The 17036-nt window shown below is 51.1% G+C and overlaps 2 protein-coding genes across 2 annotated transcripts in view; both read right to left on the reverse strand.

The window, feature by feature from the left end:
- The window catches only part of WDR74 (WD repeat domain 74), a 6526-nt gene extending 58 nt beyond the window's left edge, over positions 1–6468 (reverse strand). The window contains exons 1-11 of the mRNA XM_066610971.1: positions 6390–6468; positions 6095–6204; positions 5238–5359; positions 4650–4713; positions 3514–3657; positions 2807–2908; positions 2336–2436; positions 2087–2142; positions 1819–1961; positions 1128–1184; positions 1–517 (exon numbers count right to left, since the gene is read on the reverse strand). The exon at positions 1–517 is cut by the window's left edge and continues 58 nt beyond it. Coding sequence (XP_066467068.1) covers positions 323–517; positions 1128–1184; positions 1819–1961; positions 2087–2142; positions 2336–2436; positions 2807–2908; positions 3514–3657; positions 4650–4713; positions 5238–5359; positions 6095–6204; positions 6390–6450 — 1155 coding nt within the window. The 5' untranslated portion in view covers positions 6451–6468 and the 3' untranslated portion in view covers positions 1–322. The remainder of the gene's footprint in view (positions 518–1127; positions 1185–1818; positions 1962–2086; positions 2143–2335; positions 2437–2806; positions 2909–3513; positions 3658–4649; positions 4714–5237; positions 5360–6094; positions 6205–6389) is intronic.
- Positions 6469–11492: 5024 nt separating this feature from the next.
- On the reverse strand, positions 11493–15968 carry LOC136635851 (uncharacterized). Its single transcript, XM_066610972.1, has 2 exons — positions 15728–15968; positions 11493–12383 (listed from the first exon to the last, which is right to left on the reverse strand). The coding sequence occupies exons 1-2, from the start codon at positions 15966–15968 to the stop codon at positions 11998–12000; spliced, it is 627 nt and encodes a 208-aa protein (XP_066467069.1). The 3' UTR covers positions 11493–11997.
- Positions 15969–17036: the final 1068 nt, after the last annotated feature.

Below are 17036 nucleotides of genomic sequence, written 5' to 3' on the forward strand. Positions count from 1 at the left end.
TTGCGGGGAGGGGTCACCCTCTGCCTGATCACAGAAGCAAAATGGCTGCTTCAGAACTTCAATTCCTGCTGCACACAGCCCAGGAAGTAATCTGGTGGTCCAGAGCTCAACACCCTCCCCGACAACGCTGGTCCGCAGTGTGGCAAGACGTCCTTCCTTGTCTCTTTCTCCATTCACCGTGTCCAAAGTTTTTCATGTGGCACCTCATATCCTGACCCAGCGGGGCTCTTCTTATGTTCTTATCCAAGTCCAAGAGCCTCAGCCCTTCCTTGAATGAATGAAAGAGGCCGACGCCGCCCTCCAGCGTCACCCCCAACCCCGATCAGGATTTTGCTTCTATTGTTTTCTTCTGCTTTTTGAGGAGCTTGCCCTTCCGGGACTGCGGGGCCTCTGGATTAGAGCACAGCTGCACATCGGCTTTCCGTTTTGTGGTCACGACTTCCATGGAGTTCCAGATCTCGTCCTCCTCCTCCTTCACTTCGTCCTGGAGCTCAGAGGATGGATCCAGGCTCTCATCCTAAGGAAGATGTGAGCAAGACTCCATAAATGTGTGTGCCTTTATCACCTGTTTGTAAGTTTCCCAACAAGGGAGAGCAGATGTGGGAAACTGAACTAGACTGGGGCTTGGGCCTTATTCAGCATTTGCTCACTTCCAGCTCCTGCCATTCCAGCAAAGGCCTTGCTCTGGGGATGGAAACCACCTCTTGCTTTGGGGAGAACGTAGAGAAGAGGGTTGAGTTTCTCTCCCAGGAGCAAAGCTTTTGCACGAAGCAACTCCATGGAGAACTTGGGGGAAGAGAGAGAGAGTAATTTCCTTCCCTGCAGAGGCCCAGGAAAAAAATTAGTCTTGCAAACAGCCTTTTGTAGAACGTAGGAAGTTGCTTCCTGCTGAGTCAGGTCCTTGGTCTATATCTCTCAGCACTGTCAAGCACTGACCGGCAGCAGCTCGGCAGGGTTTCAGCTCCTACCTGAGAGGCTGCTATGAATTGAATGTAGGGCCTTCTAGGCACAAAGCAGATGTTTCCACACATTTCCACTCGTCATTAAAAGTACCAACGGGAGATGGTCCCAACCTGGTAAGATAACAATGCCTCCTCCAACCTCCCCACCCCCCACCTTCAACTCACCTCCCATTTCTCCCGGCTGGTAAGCAGCAGACAGTTCAATCGGGATTTCAGATACACCTGAAACCAGCACAGTGTCAGTTAAGAATCCAGTACAAAACAGAGACCCCCCTGAGGTGCTAGATGTCTTTTTTAAAGATGTTTCTGCCCAATGTTGCATAAACGCAACAGGGATCAAATGTGTACACCTGTGAGCTAGGAAGAAATGGGTTAATCAAGTGGTTTCCCCAAGGTACTAAAGAAAACACCTGCCTTTTCTCTTCCCTAATGGGGGATATCGTATGGTCGCGAAATAATAATTAAAAAAAAAAAATGTTCTCCCCTTTTCCTCCCTCTTCTTTTTGCTCACCCTCTGACCAATGAGGAATTTGGCTGCCTTGGGTCCCTTCGGGGAGAAAGGCAGGGTCTAAATAAATCAATCAATCAAAAGCTTGCTGTTTGTTTGTTTTTTAAATTGTGGCTGGTTTTCCAAGCATTACCAGATCTTGGATTTGGAATATTTTTGGGCACCTCCTCGGTGAGTCCTACTTTATTATCAGTGGCTTTTATCAATGTCCAGTTTGCAGAATTTCAGAGCAATAACTTGGGGGCTGAACCTGGACATTGGGGAACATTTCAATCTCCTCTCCAGCACCTGGGTGACATCTCCACCAAGATTCTAGTCCTCAGTGCTCAGATCCCAGCCCCTCCTCACCTTATGTTCCAAGCGCTTTTCGTGGAGATTGTGTACGCGGAGGAAGCGATCCAGTCCGCAGGAGGCCACCAGCGGGAGTGCTGGGTGGCACTGGATGCCACGGACACTCCCGGCAAAGCCCTTGAGGCACTTCACCAACCGCCCTGTCACAGGGGGAGAAAAATTGCCCTACTCAGCAGGGCGGCCACAAGGCAGCTTGTGTGTCGTATCCAGCCTGAGAATCTCAGCTAATTGATTTTCCTTCCTCCTCCACCCCTTCGACACTCACCTTGCCGTAGGTCTATGACCGCGACATCCCCGCACGAGCTGCCCACTACAACAGCACTGCAAGGGAAGAGGAAGGAGAAATTAAGAGGTATATTTCCTGTGGGGTGAGGGAGGGAAAACACTGCTCTGAGAGCCCCCCAAGTCATGCATGTGGCTTTTTTTTTTTTAAATAAGTCCTCTATCCCAGAATTTCCGGTAGAGCTGTCCTGAGACTCTTGGCAGAGATAAGGAGGGAGGCAGAAAGACTCACTTTGCGTCCGGAGTTAACGAGAGCGCCGTGAGGGGGTGCTCGCCAAAGGTGGTCTCCAACACCGGGCGGCGCTGTGGAGAGCTGGGATCGTAGAGTCGGACCTAGGAGGCAAAAGAGCAACATCAGAAGGGGCCTGGAGCATTGCTCTTGAGCAAATGGAACAACCAGATGCGAACAAGGAAGACTGAATCAGCTGGGGGGGGTAGTAAAAGGGGGGAGGCAGTGTGAAGTACAACACTGAGGCTTCTCTTACATCGGGAGCACCCAGGGAACTTTTTTAAAAAGGAACTAAGACGTGTCAGGTCCCAGTTTCAACTCCTGGCACAATCTCCAGATAGGGATGAGAAAGAGCCTTCTCTGAAACCCTGGAGAGATGCTTCCAATCAGGGCTTGACAGCACTGAAATCCATGGACCAAAGGTCCGACTCCACCGGAGGCAGCTTCCTCAGTCCGCAGCTTCCCAGCTTTTACCTGGTGGTGCCCTGTGCAGGTAACGATTTTCTCTGATCCTGGCAGGAACTGCATGTCCCGATCCCAGACTGGCACCCTGAGGTCAAGCCAATCGTGCCGCAACTGCGAGAGGGGAACAAAGAGCAGTGAGGGGATCTGTAGCATTTTGGTGCTACTTGAGGAGCAGCTTGAGATGCTGCGTTGGTGTGGCAGAGAAGCCATAGCAAGAATTAGACAACAGACACAGGTTTCAGAGAGGTTGAAAGTGCTGGAAGCAGGAGCAAGAATGAAATCAAGGGAGAAGTGAAGTCTCCCAGCTCCTGACCCAGCTTTTTATTAAGTCTCAAAACACATGATATAAGGTTACGTAATAGGAAAATTTCCACAAAGATGCTACCTTGCTTCATACTAGCTGCCTACTAGCTAGTTCTAGCTTAACCACAAACACATTCCTAGATAAGATTCTCCTTCATAGCATTCTGCTGCACAGGCACAGAGTTCAATGACCCAACATATTTTCAAGGTTGGTTTGAGTGTGCTCAACTGTGCAGGCGTGCCTGACTGTCCTTGATGCCAAATATGCTAAGACATCTTAAAGCCTGTGCATGTAAATACTACAGGGATCCTTCCATCAGAAACAGAGATACTGTACTTAGCTCCTGTGCGTAAGCCCAGCCCTATGAATCCTTATGCGTCAAGGAGACGGGAGCTTCTGTCGTTAGACTCACGTTTTTGGCTTTGAAAATGGGCTCCTGGGGTTGCTGCAAGTCCCACACCTTGAGGCAGTTCTCCTTCCCACCTGTGGCCACGCGGTGCCGCTGTTCAGGGTTTTGCTGCATACGGCAGACGCCAGAGCCCACCTGGATTTCCACCTGCCACGCAGGAGATATTTGTGATGGTTTGGGACAAGCAGAAAAACATTTCATATATACAGAGCGACAAACAGGGTCTAATTTGGAGGCCTTCAAGAGCTAGAGTCGCCATTACACAGAGCCTTTGGACCAAAAAGGAAGCTCGTATCACAACTTACAGAGCAATGGAATCAGATGATGGTTTCCTGCCCCAAAGCACTTACAATCCCAAAAGAAACATCTGGCAAGTACCAGCGGACAGCCACTTATGAAGATGCAGTATTTCAAACATCCAGCAAGCAAGCTTCTAGTCCTTCGGCAGCAAATATATGACTTTTCCCACATCTCATTGCACCTCCAAGAGTGTTCTTGTCCCATACGTGTTTGTGGACTAGATCTCATTTCAATAAATTTTGGTTTCTGGTGCCACAGGCCATCGTGGCCCTCTGGAATTAGTTGAGGAGTCCCACAAAGTATGTGGCCTGCTAAAATGCTGTTCTAAAATCCATTTCTGCCCAGCCCACAGGTGTACACATTTGATCCCTGTTGTGTATATGCAACGTTGGGCAGAAATGGCTTAAGATGTCCAATACATGATATCCCCCTCCCTCATTATTATTTATTATTATTTTTCACAGTTTTATATTGCCCTTCCTCCAAGGAGCTCAAGGTGATGTCCTTCCCTCCTTCTGTCATCACAACAACCCTGGGAGGTAAAGCTGAGAGAGGGAGAGTGGCTCACCCAGGAAGCTTCATGGGTGAGCAGGATTTGAACCTGGATCTTCTAGGTCTAACTCCCAAACCACTACACCATCTTGGTTCAGCTAGCACCCACATAAGGTTGGTCAAAGGAATAGTCTGCTCTCCCTCCAGATAAAGGGATATCCCTTTATTGTCCTTTTCTATTCCCCCAATTTCACTTTGAGCTCTTCATTCCTCTTATATTTCTCATCTCTCTCTCTCTCTCTCTCTCACACACACACACACACACACACACACACAAAGGTGCTCACATTTTCCATGGAATTATCCCGCCAGACCTTCAGCAATCCAGACTCAACGCAGGTGATGAGGGAGCTACACAGAGAGGAGAGGCAGAGAGACATTTGTCAAAGTGAGAAGCGGACAAAGGCAGGCCTGAGGGATGGATCCAGCCCACCAAAGCCTCCAGTCCAATTCTCCAATTACACCCTATCTATGGTAATAAGCTATGCTGTCAAGCACATACGTGGAAGGACACAGACACACCAATTGACCCAGTTCTCCAGTTACTCTGTACCCATGGTAATAAGCTGTGCTGCCATGGAAAGAGGTCACAGACACATGCCAATCAACCCTTCAGGCAGGGACAACTCTAACAAGCATATACTGTGTCCAGGACTAGCACATTTTCTAAAATAAACCAGCTGTAAAACAAGAGAGAGAGAGAGCAAGAGAGCAGTAAAGTATATTTAACGTATTTTACTTAGGATACAGAAACATCCCAAAGTCATCACTATGGGTTACAGAGTTACAGGCTAAATGGGTGCCTGGCTCTATTCTCAGGAAGGTTGTTCTGGAGTAAAAGCATGGCTAAGAGGGGTAAAGGGATCAGTCCTTACTTGTCAAGCACAGCCAAGCCACAGAAGGCCCCCTCGCCTCCCAGACAGTTGCGCGATTCTGTAAATTTGCCCTTCTCCGTACTGAACAGCTTGACGGAGCCATTCAGGCACCCCACGAAGATCTGGGAAGGTAAAGAAAGGGGAGCATATGAGACCCTTGTCCACTCCAGGACGACATGTTTAACCCTGCCTAAGGAAAACAAGGGAGGGGATCCCTGCAGATCCCTGTGTTTGTCTCATGTCATTTTGGTGCCAGGAATTCCCTCTTCTTCTCCAAGACTATTTCAAATGTCCTGCCCTCAGCCTGCTTTCCAAACCATCCAATGCCCTCACGGGGGTGGGTGAGTGGGTGACCCCCCCCTTACCTCTGATTCATAAGGATCCCCCATCAGGAGTGTGGGTGACCACCACCCCCCCCCCCGACCTCAGATTTTTAAGGATCCCATCAGAAGTGTGGAGTGCGTGGGTGATGCCCCCTTAGCTCTGATACATAAGGGTCTCCCCATCAGGAGGGTGGGGTGGCTGGGTGACCCCACATCCCAGATTCATAAGGATCCCCCCCATGAGGGTGGGTGACCCCCCCTTAGCTCGGATTCATAAGGATCCCCCATCAAGAGGGTGGGTGAGCCCCCACCTCTGATTCATAAGGATCCCATCAGGCAGGTGGGGTTCATGGATAAGCCCCCCATACCTCGGATTCATAAGGGTCCCCCGTCAGGAGGGTGGGTGAGAGGGTGAGTGACCCCCCCCTTAGCTCTGATTCATAAGGATCCCCCATCAAGAGGGTGGGTGAGCCCCCACCTCTGATTCATAAGGATCTCATCAGGCAGGTGGGGTTCATGGATAAGCCCCCTTACCTCCGATTCATAAGGGTCCCCCCAGCACAAGGCAGTGACAGCTTCCTGCCGGTTCACTGTGGCCTCTCCAAACCTGTAGTTGGTGGCCTGTTTCTTCTGCAAGTTGATTCCTAGAATAAAATAAAAATTGGGGCGGGGGGGAGGGAGAAAAGGATCCAGGTTTGAAGGAGGAAGAAAAATCAGGGGCTGGCAAGTTCACCCATGTCAAAGGAAACTGCCCCCCCTCCCCTCCAGTACCCTTAGGCAGTAGGGGTCCCCCCTCCCCAATGCAAGCTCTCCCCCCCCCCATGATCACCTTTCAGGATGCCAGTCTCGGATCCCACCCACACGTGGCTGCCCCTTGCAGGAGACGCCATGGCTCTTCCTCGCCCCTCCTCCCGAGCACACTCAACCAGGAAGTCGAGTTCACACGTGCGCCAGGGTCGCTTCTCCACTAGGGGCAGGAGAGGCTGCAGTTTCTCATGGGTTCCTGCAGGAACATGTGCCTGAAGCAGGAAGCAAAGCAAAGCAGGAGCAGGAAGCAAAGCAAACACAGGCAGCCACCAGACCCAATGCCCCACACATCTGCGACGAGGGGCGATTGGCCACAAGTGGGGCAAGATTTCAACCCGGAGCAAGTGTTAGTGGGGGAGCTGCTGCCCTCCTAACACAACCCCCCCCATCCCAGTCTCCACCAGGGTTTAGATCCTTTTGTGAAGACCAGAACATAAAAGCCCCCCCCCCCAGCACATGGCTTTTCACTTCTGCAAAAAATAAACCCTTTTATTGCAAGGAAAAACTGAGCTCTGTTGATCAGCCTTTCCCAGGCCTGCTTGTTGGGAGGTGTCATGAATATGTGCGGTTCAGGCCTAGCAGCATTGCAAAGCCTGAACCAAAGTAACCCAGTAACACAGAAGGGGCTTGCAAGGGGGCTTGCACTCCTAGCTGAACGGAATTTACAACTCCATGGAAGGTGATGGTGTGGCACCTCAGCAGACAGAGAGGCGCCATGGGTCTCCAGTGGGGAGAACTAGATGGACTAGCATCCAGCCCCACTTCGAGAAGATTCTGTCCCCAAGAGTTCTGATTGGGCAGTTTGAAATGAGTAGAGAGTCACACCCTCCTCTTGGCATGAGAAGGATAAGAACCAAGCCCAAAGGAGTGTCTTTCGCCTTTTGTCTTTGTCTTCCTCTTTGGTCTTTGTCTTTTGGCGTGGGTGCACATCCTGCCCCAGGCCAGGACCATGTGGCCTCATAGGTAACTGAGGATCTACAAAAGAAGCTGACCCAGGTGAGTGTTAGGAAATAAGAGAGATAGCCAGTTAGCTTTATTATTTTATGCTGATGGTTTCCTAGAAGTTTTATGCCTCTAGCATTTGCTGCCTTTTGTAACTTTGTGTAACCCTATGTACTTAATAAAGTAAAAATCCTTTTTACCATGTTGGTTCATTGTCTGTTGGGGACAAAGGTTCAGAATCCTGCCTAGCCATTCAGCAAGCTACCAAAAATCCTCATTGTGGACTAGAAACTTGAGGACTGAGACCTTAAGTAAAGAAAGTGCTCAGTGCCTACAAGGGATATAGTTAAGCCTAGAGGGTCTTGGTGTCCCTGGACTGAGGCACTGGCTCTTACAGGGTGGTGGCAGTACTACCGAACAGGGGTCTTTGGGGGCTCTAGGGTTCAGAACCAACAACTCTGAGCACCCCAAAACCCTGGGAGTGAGCTCAAGTGTACGACAGGAGGCTGGACACTGGAGGGGGGGGATGCAGGGAGAAACTCAGCCCCCTTGATCAGCCTTTCCCATGCCTGCCTGTTGGAGGCTGGGGACTGGAGTGATGGAGAGGCCGGAGACTGGGCTGATGCAGGGAGAAACTGGGCTGTGTTGCTCAGCCTTTCCCAGGCCTGCCTGTTGGAGGCTGGGGACTGGGGTGATGGTGGGGTGTGTGTGTGTGTGTGTGTGCAGGGCAGCAACTCCCCCACCAACACTTGCCCCAGGTTCAAATCCTGCCCTGCTTTGAGCAAAGAGCCCCCTTTCATAGGAATGGGGGGGATTGGGGGCTCCTAGCCCCTCTTCTTATAAATTTTTCACTAACAAAGTCTGATGGGGGCCAGTTCCCCATAGAAACACATGGGAGCCGGAGTGTCCTTTTCCTCTCAGCGCCCCCTAGTGGAGGACTCATGCACTGACACAGGCACGGAGGGGTTTCAATGCAGCCCCAGACGGGGGCTTCCCATTGGCCAGCTTGAGTGTCCCACTCGCATCCTTCCCACTGGACCCCCACTCCCCTTGCCCATTGGTTCTGCTTAGTCTCATTGTGAGTTGTGGCTGCCATCCTGTATGCACTTATCTGAGAGTAAACCCCATTGCACACAGTGGAACTTACTTGCGAGTAAACACTTGTAGGCTTGCCTGAGCCTTGACCTCTGTGGTTTCCAGTGAGCCACCCTGGCTAGTGGCTAGGGAGAGAAAGGAGAAGTTGCAGAGGGTGACCAGATGCCAAGGGGAACAGAGTGCCTCCACCTTTAACTAAGGTTGCCAAATGCCAAGGAGGACAGAGTGCCTCCACCCTAATCTAGGGTTGCCAGATGCCAAGGAGTATAGAGTGCCTCAACCTCTGACAAGGTTGCCAGATGCCAAGGAGGACAGAGTGCAGCCTCAACCTTTAACTGTTGTGTTGAAGAGGGAATTTGGGCAGGTGCAGCTTTTTAAACCCTTCTATGTTGAGCTGTGCCTGCCCAAATTCTCTCTTCTATACAACAGTTAAAGGCAGAGGCTGCACTCTGCCCTCCTTGGCATCTGGCAAACTTGTTAAAGGTAGAGGCATCTGTCCCCTTTCGTATCTGCTCACCCTAAATTTGCAGGCAATACAATTCTGTGCCCTGAAATCTTCCATTGACCACCCCTGGACAAGAAGGTGGTCCAGCAGGGCTGCATTGATATTTTGGGCCTGCAATCCTATGCCTCTTTATACCAGGAGTAAGCCCCGTGAAACACAGTGGCCCTTTGGAGTAAATGTGCCCACGGGATCACACTTACATTATTTTAAATCAGGGGTGCTCAAACTTTCAACTTTAGGGATGCTGGACCTTTAACAAGTGTATAGAAGAGAGAATTTCAGCAGGTGCAACTTGTCATCTGTGGGATGACAAGTTGCACCTGCTGCAATTCTCTCTTCTATACACTTGTTAAAGGTCCAGCATCCCTAAAGTTGAAAGTTTGAGCACCCCTGTTTTAAATCATACCATGTAGGCATAAACAGATCAGGGAAATGGCTGTGATTGTCCTGAGCAGGAATGGTCACCATGGAGCTGGGTGAAGCGGTTGCTGAGTAGCAAGCTGGAGGAGAGAGGGAGCTGGCATGGAGTGCCCCACGCCTGCCTGCCACACTCAAGCACTGCCCCATCCTTGTCTGTTGCACTGTCCTTGGAGGGTGAGAGAGACCAGCAAGGTGGACATGACTCCTTCTCCCCCAGCACTGCTGTCAAAGATCACAGAAGTGAAGCCAGAAGGGGAGGTAATGGCTGCTGAAACAGTGGAAAATGACTGGGGAAGGGACCACTGCCCTCTTCCTCCTTGACTGCCCATCTTTTAAACTGGTCAAGAGGGTTCCTCCCAGGATCCTCCCTGTCCAGCTGGTTTAGGAAAAGTGACAGCAGTGAAGGTGGTGGAGAAGGACGAGGCAGCAGTGGTGTATGTAGTCCAGAAAAGGAGGGCAGAATTTGGCTCAGCTTCCAACAGACTGAGAATGGCTTGACAGCTTTGAATCTGAAAGTCCTTTTGAAAATCTCATGTGGAGTAATGTGCTTGTAGCTATCATTGGTGTAAGTGATTGAAGTGTTGGACCAGGACTGGAAGAGAACCGCGTTCAAATCAGCTGTGAAGCTCAGTGGCTGGTCTTCTTAGTCTGACACTTTACAGGGTGGTTGTAGATTAAAAGGTGGAGAGAGAAAGTGTACGGGACCTTGAGCTCCTTGGAGGAAGGGTAGGATAAGAACATAAGAACAGCCCCGCTGGATCAGGCCATAGGCCCATCTAGTCCAGCTTTTTGTATCTCACAGCAGCCCACCAAATGCAAAAGGGAGCACACCAGATAACAAGAGACCTGCATCCTGGTGCCCTCCCTTAAAGGGATAAAAACATAAAGGATAAAAACATAAGAGATCCTTTTATCCTTAAAGGATAAAAACGTAAGAGTAAGATACAGTTGAAGGCCAAGTTTTAACAGGGCTGTGATGACCAAAAGAAACGGACAAAACATCACTAAGGCCTTAGCTAATTTATTTGAAAATCCTCAAACGTGATCTTTAGCAGCATCTCAAAGCTTTGCCTTCCCTGCCCCCCCTGGGAACTGGGGGGCATCACATTTAGTCCAGAATTCGGTCAAAGCAGTCTTTAAAAAAACAAACAAACATGAAACCAGACCAACAAAAGGCCCAAGATCAATGGAGGAATGGATGAAGGCGGGGGAAAGCCACAGCATGACCCAAACAGGTGAAGGAGCAGCAGAGATGAAAGAGACCCATAGGTAGATCGTGCATTTTTACTTTCAATCCTGTCATGATAGTTTTCCCGGAGCTTGAGGAAGATCTACTGCACAAGGGCTGTCTGGCTCTCACCTCAAGCCAGCAGCTAGGAGAGAAACAATCCAGGCAGGTCTGGGATGATCTTGCACTGGAAAGACATACACTAGTACTCCTCTCCTTGAAGCAATGGGGGAACCTGGCCAAGCAAGGATCTTTGCTGGCACTCACTGATTTTATGGTTTAACATCTCAGCGCTGGCTCAGCCACGAGGCCGACTGAGCTAGTGGCCTGTATCCGCTGCTTTTCGGATTTGGAAAAGGAAGGCGGCACCTAGAGGAGAGCGGATGGTGATTGCGTTTTCACATGTCAAGAGCTGGCACCCACTTCAACCCCAGCCTGCATGGCGGGACCCATCTTTGAGAGCCTGCCCTTCTCCTTTACACGGCCTCCTTGGTAACTGCCCCTGCGATCCCACCGCTGTTCTGCCCCACCATGAGAACAACACCACACACCTCACCACAATGGTTGTCACTTGTGCACACCATGATGGTGCACAGTGGGGCAGGTACGTTGGGTGATCAGCCAGCCAACCAGAGGGGTGGGCATTAAAGTGCTTTATGGGAAAATGGAGTATCCATATTCCCTTTCTTCTCCTCTGCTGGAGACCCATCAACATGCCCTGTTGTTCCATCTTTCCGGCCAGACCGCTTGGAAGGAGAGGCAGAGAGTGGCAGGTTGTGCCATTGTCATTGAAACCTAGATTTGGAAGGGGCCATCTAGTCCAACCCCCTGCTTGAAGCATAAAAATCCCCTAGAGCAGCTGCAAAAAGCACATGTCAAGCCTCTGCTTTGAAGGAACCCCCCCCCCCCAATGAGGGAGAATCCTCCACGTCCCTTGGCAATCGTTTTGAAAGGCGGAAGAAGAGAAAAGGAAGCTATGTAAGGCAGAGAACAAGTGGAGTGTGACAATAGGAAAGAGCAGGCAGGTAAATGTAGGGGTGGGTGGGAAGGTGCACAATGGGGTTGGCCGAACAGCCACACACACAGAGCTGGCACAACAGCTCTGAGCCTCAAAATAACATGGGCCCAGCTGCACCACCACTTCTGGGTCCTGACCCACCTATTTAAAGCCTCTGCTTAAGCAAACAGAGGACAGCTTATCTTAACACACATGAGACCAGCCTTTGCATCCTAGGAGGTTCTTTGCTGTTTCTGGGTCTGTCTCTACATTTCTTCTGCTTCCCGAGTCTTCCTTTCTCACTAGTGATGATATGATTGGTTTTTATGTTTTTTTCATTTGAAGTTATGATGAGAAGACTGGATAAAAATGGCCACGGGGTGTCTTATGATACCTCTGCATGCCAGCAGCCAAACTGGAAAGTGTGTCCTCCAACCCATTGCCTAGCTGTCAGGTCGGGGCAGGCTGCGCCATAATGTCGCCAGAAAGGGCGGGCAACGCAGACCCAGCCTCCAGGTCCTGCAGTCATCTTTCTCCGGACAGACGGCCTTGACGCACATCTGGGCATCCCGGTCTCCTTCGGCGCTGCGGAAAGGCTCGGTCACATCGAAGCGCGCACCGCAGGCTTCTGTGCTCAACAGCCTCCTGCCCCTGCGACGGGCCCGCAAATGCTGTCGGAGCGAGGGAGGGGCGGTGAGAAGCAGCCTGTAAGGGGGCAGCTGGCCTTCAGCTGGGGGCTGCTCCGGGTTCAGCAGGACAAAGGCCTTGGCGAGCCTCTCCCCTCTCTGGCAGCGGAGGCGCAACATCCAGCAGAATTCGTCCTCGTCACCTGCGAGGGAAGAGAGAGAGGCTTTTAGTCACAGCCTGTAAGATGATTTCAGTCAGGGAGCCATCCACCCTGGAAGAAAGACAGAAGAAGGTGCTTCAGGGGACAAGTTGTCAAGAAGTGCAAGCTGGGCATTGTAGGGTGACCTTGGCTCCATAACTCTATATGCAGGCAACACAGAGATATAAGAGGAGCCCAGTTAGTCCAGCTTCCTCAAGGTGACCAGATACTATGGAGGACAGTGCCTATATGTTTAACCACTGTATAGCAGAGGGAATATTGGCAGCTTTATAAACTCTTCCATGTTGAGCTGCACCTGCCAAACTTCTTTCTTCTAATCTATATGATGGTTAAAGGTATAGGCTCTCTGTCCTTCATTGCATCAAGTCGCCCTGAGCTTCCTGCGTCTCACAGTGAACATAAGAACATAAGAACAGCCCCACTGGATCAGGCCATAGGCCCATCTAGTCCAGCTTCCTGTATCTCACAGCGGCCCACCAAATGCCCCAGGGAGCACACCAGATAACAAGAGACCTGCAAGGCCTCCTGGGAATTGTAGTTAAGAACATAAGAACAGCCCCACTGGATCAGGCCACAGGCCCATCTAGTCCAGCTTCCTGTATCTCACAGCGGCCCACCAAATTCCCCAGGGAGCACACCAGATAACAAGAGACCTGCAAGGCCTCCTGGGAATTGTAGTTAAGAACATAAGAACAGCCCCACTGGTTCAGGCCACAGGCCCATCTAGTCCAGCTTCCTGTATCTCACAGCAGCCCACCAAATTCCCCAGGGAGCACACCAGATAACAAGAGACCTGCAAGGCCTCCTGGGAATTGTAGTTAAGAACATAAGAACAGCCCCACTGGATCAGGCCACAGGCCCATCTAGTCCAGCTTCCTGTATCTCACAGTGGCCCACCAAATTCCCCAGGGAGCACACCAGATAACAAGAGACCTGCAAGGCCTCCTGGGAATTGTAGTTAAGAACATAAGAACAGCCCCACTGGATCAGGCCACAGGCCCATCTAGTCCAGCTTCCTGTATCTCACAGCGGCCCACCAAATTCCCCAGGGAGCACATCAGATAACAAGAGACCTGCAAGGTCTCCTGGGAATTGTAGTTAAGAACATAAGAACAGTCCCACTGGATCAGGCCACAGGCCCATCTAGTCCAGCTTCCTGTATCTCACAGCGGCCCACCAAATTCCCCAGGGAGCACACCAGATAACAAGAGACCTCATCCTGGTGCCCTCCCTTGCATCTGGCATTCTGACATAGCCCATTTCTAAAACCAGGAGGTTGCGCATACACATCATGGCTTGTACCCCATAATGGATTTTTCCTTTAGAAACTTGTCCAATCCCCTTTTAAAGGCGCCCAGGCCAGTCGCCATCACCACATCCTGTGGCAAGGAGTTCCACAGACCAACCACACGCTGAGTAAAGCAATATTTTCTTGTGTCTGTTCTAACACTCCCAACACTCAATTTTAGTGGATGTCCCCTGGTTCTGGTGTTATGTGAGAGTGTAAAGGGCATCTCCCTATCCACTCTGTCCATCCCCTGCGTAATTTTGCATGTCTCAATCATGTCCCCCCTCAGGCGTCTCTTTTCTAGGCTGAAGAGGCCCAAACGCCGTAGCCTTTCCTCCTAAGGAAGGTGCCCCAGCCCCGTAATCATCTTAGTCGCTCTCTTTTGCACCTTTTCCATTTCCACAATGTCCTTTTTGAGATGCAGTGACCAGAACTGGACACACCAGGAAGCTCACAAGACAAAAAGATCCCCGCATTCTGTTGCTTCTCCCTTGTTTCTGGCACTCAGAGTCAGCCTGCTTATAAAACCAGGAGGTTGCACATACCCATAATGGCTTGTAGACTTTTTCCTCCAGAAATCTGTCCAGTCCCCTTTTAAAAGCATCTAGGCCAGGTGCCATCACCACGTGAGGCAAGGAGTTTCACAGATTAATCACATGCTGGGTCAAGAAATATTTTCTTTTGTCTGTCCTAACTCCCCTGATACTCAGTTGTAGTGGATGTTCCCTGGTTCTGGTGTTTCACAGACAGAGCAGTGGAAATCTGGAACCAAAGCCCAGTTTTAAATTCCCAAAGCCTTTAGGTAGGGCTGTGAGCTCCTTATGAGGATGATTTTTCCCATGTGAGCCGTTGTGGGCCCTTGGCACGTGCCCCCTTTCCCAAACCCCCCCACTGCCTCTCCTCCCAGGCCAGTGGTCCATTGATGCCCAGCCCACTCTGGCTAAAAGATGGAAGTTCAGCCCATCTCATGAAGCCACAACCCCAGCCATACTGAGGAGGCTGGAATTAATGGGAAGATCTGAGCAGGCATTGATGGCATGAGCGCTGCTGGCACCCCTGGCGTTTACTTGATTGCCATGCGCTGGTTTAAAAGAGACCCTGAGTTTGTGGAACATCTGAGAGGTGCAGCATCTTTTCATGCCTTTGAAAATGGGAGATATCTGGTGGGTGTGGTGGCCATGCTGCCACAGCTGGTCTGGGGGGGAGGGGATTCAGCCTGCATGGTTTGAACAGACAGTGGTAGGTGTCCTCGAGCCTCCTCAAGGAAGCCCATTGCAAAGTTTAAAGTTGCGCCGCGGAGCAAGCAACAGATAAGATCCTGCCTTCAAGCCATGGGGAAAAATCAGCCTAAGGTTTTGTTATTTCCCAGCTCCCCAGAAGATGGCAATATATCAGCGGCAGCCAAACTTGCTTACCATATAATAAGTTTCAGATATTGGAGTGCCGCAATATTTAAGGAGCATTTTCATTCTTAAATATACACACCGTGAACATTCAACTTGCATTTTAGTCCAGTGACCTCTCGGTTTATACCCAGTCAATAATTATAAACCGTGACAATCTTATTTACCTTTTATATTGTGATCCCAAAAGCTCCTATTTCGACAAGCTGCACGTTAAGAACGTAAGAACAGCCCCACTACTTGGACGTTACATGTCCAAGAGCTGCGTGTGGCTTGCGAGTTTGGCCACCTCCCTGCTATACATGATTAGTGAATAAACGTGCGACATAATTGTTTCAGGTACACACAGCAAGATGGGTCAGTTTGCCGGTGGAGAGCTCCGACAGGTGACCTGGGCCCCAGTGAGGTTCTGGCAGGGCACCGCCCTCAAATCCGAGCCTCGGAGCAAGCCTGACTCAGTGCCAAATCCCTTAAGCCCCCCACCCATGGGATCCTGATGTTTCCGTGACGCTCAAGGCAGCGGTGATCAAGAGCCACAGCATTTTAGGGACTCCTCCCTCCCTTCCTAGCCAGTCAAGCATCAGGACACAGTTGCGACGCCCGCTTCCCTTCCCAGAGCCCTCCGTCTCCCTTACCTTCCCGGCCTTCGTTCAGTTTCAGTGAGACTGCGCTCTTGGCCATCTCAAGCATCGCTTGCGCCGCACACTGTAGCATACATGTGCTGAATCTGGGTGTCACGTGGTGCTCCCCCGGCAGTGCCAGGCTCTCGCAGAGTGCCTCCAGGTGGGCAGCGGCCACTTGGGTGTCATCGCCTCCCACAGAGCTGCACGCAGCCACCAGGGCAGCCAAGACCGTGCCAAAGCAGTGCTGGCGCATGGCAACGGGTAGAGGACGGTGCCTGCAGGAGCTACGTCTCCCCAGCTGGGAAGGGGACAGGCCGAGTGCCGTCTCCTCCACTTCCTGCCGCCTGTGCAGACTCCCGCTGCCCTCCTTGCTGCTGGGTGTGTGCCCAGACCAAAGAGCTGCCAAGGGCCGCTTATAGGAATCTTGGAATGCCAGGCCCCAGGGAGGCCCGAGGAAGGCAGCAGGCGGGGAGGAAAGGGGGGGCAAAGGGGGGTTACGTAATGGGCAAACTCAGGGCTGCAGTGGCCATTTCAATGCCTGGCCTTGAGAGCTCCTGGGAGCAGCCTTGCTTGCAGCTGACGTTGATCCCTTCCTGTGTCCAGCCAAGGAGTATCGGAAAGGGGGCCGTTTCTAACCCTGAGCCCCTCTGCCTGGGCTACTGGAACACCAGGAGCTGCAGACAGCAACATAGGAAACTGCTTCCTGCTGAGTCAGACCCTTGGTCTGTAGACTTGTTGTCAAGCACTGACTGGCAGCAGTCCTCCAGGGTTTCGGACAAGTGTCTTCAGCAGCCAGCATTGCGAGGGATCAACCCCGGGATGTTCTACCTGCAACATTCGGGCCTCTATGACCATTCTATGCTTGTCTCTCCAACCCCCACCCCTGCACTGCTGCCCTTTGTCTACTGTCATCTTCTATGGGGTTAAATTCTGCTGCAGTAGGAAGTTGGTGAGCAAAGGAATGGAGAGGAACACCCGCTTCTCAATGTCCCACTTCTTTCAAAAGGTACAGGGAGGGCACGCAGATTTCAATCAGGCTGTAGGGACCAGAACTTAGGGGAAAAGCCCGCACAAAGATCATTGCTCTATAAAGTTACCATGAGGAGGTCATTCCGCCAATGTTCTGGCCCCTCTGTACCCAGAACAAAGACTGGTGCCCTACTTGATTTGCCTTGTGGGGGGAGGGGAGAGAGAATGGACAGCCCATGGCCTTTTTGTAGTTGAGTTGGTATACTGTGACATCAAGAACAAGCCTTGTGTTTCTGAATGTGCGAAAGCATGTCCTGTGTATTATTTGGATGTATGACTTGTGAGACTCCTA

The sequence above is a fragment of the Tiliqua scincoides genome, unplaced genomic scaffold (genome assembly GCF_035046505.1).
Source record: "Tiliqua scincoides isolate rTilSci1 unplaced genomic scaffold, rTilSci1.hap2 HAP2_SCAFFOLD_111, whole genome shotgun sequence".
NCBI lineage: Eukaryota > Metazoa > Chordata > Lepidosauria > Squamata > Scincidae > Tiliqua > Tiliqua scincoides.

Bases quoted from the DNA above. Each gene is read 5' to 3' on its own strand.
- LOC136635851 (XM_066610972.1), bottom strand. From the start codon at position 15,968: ATGCGCCAGCACTGCTTTGGCACGGTCTTGGCTGCCCTGGTGGCTGCG. The intron at 12,384-15,727 runs GTAAGGGAGACG...CTTCCCTCGCAG, and splicing joins ACTGAACGAAGGCCGGGAAG to GTGACGAGGACGAATTCTGC.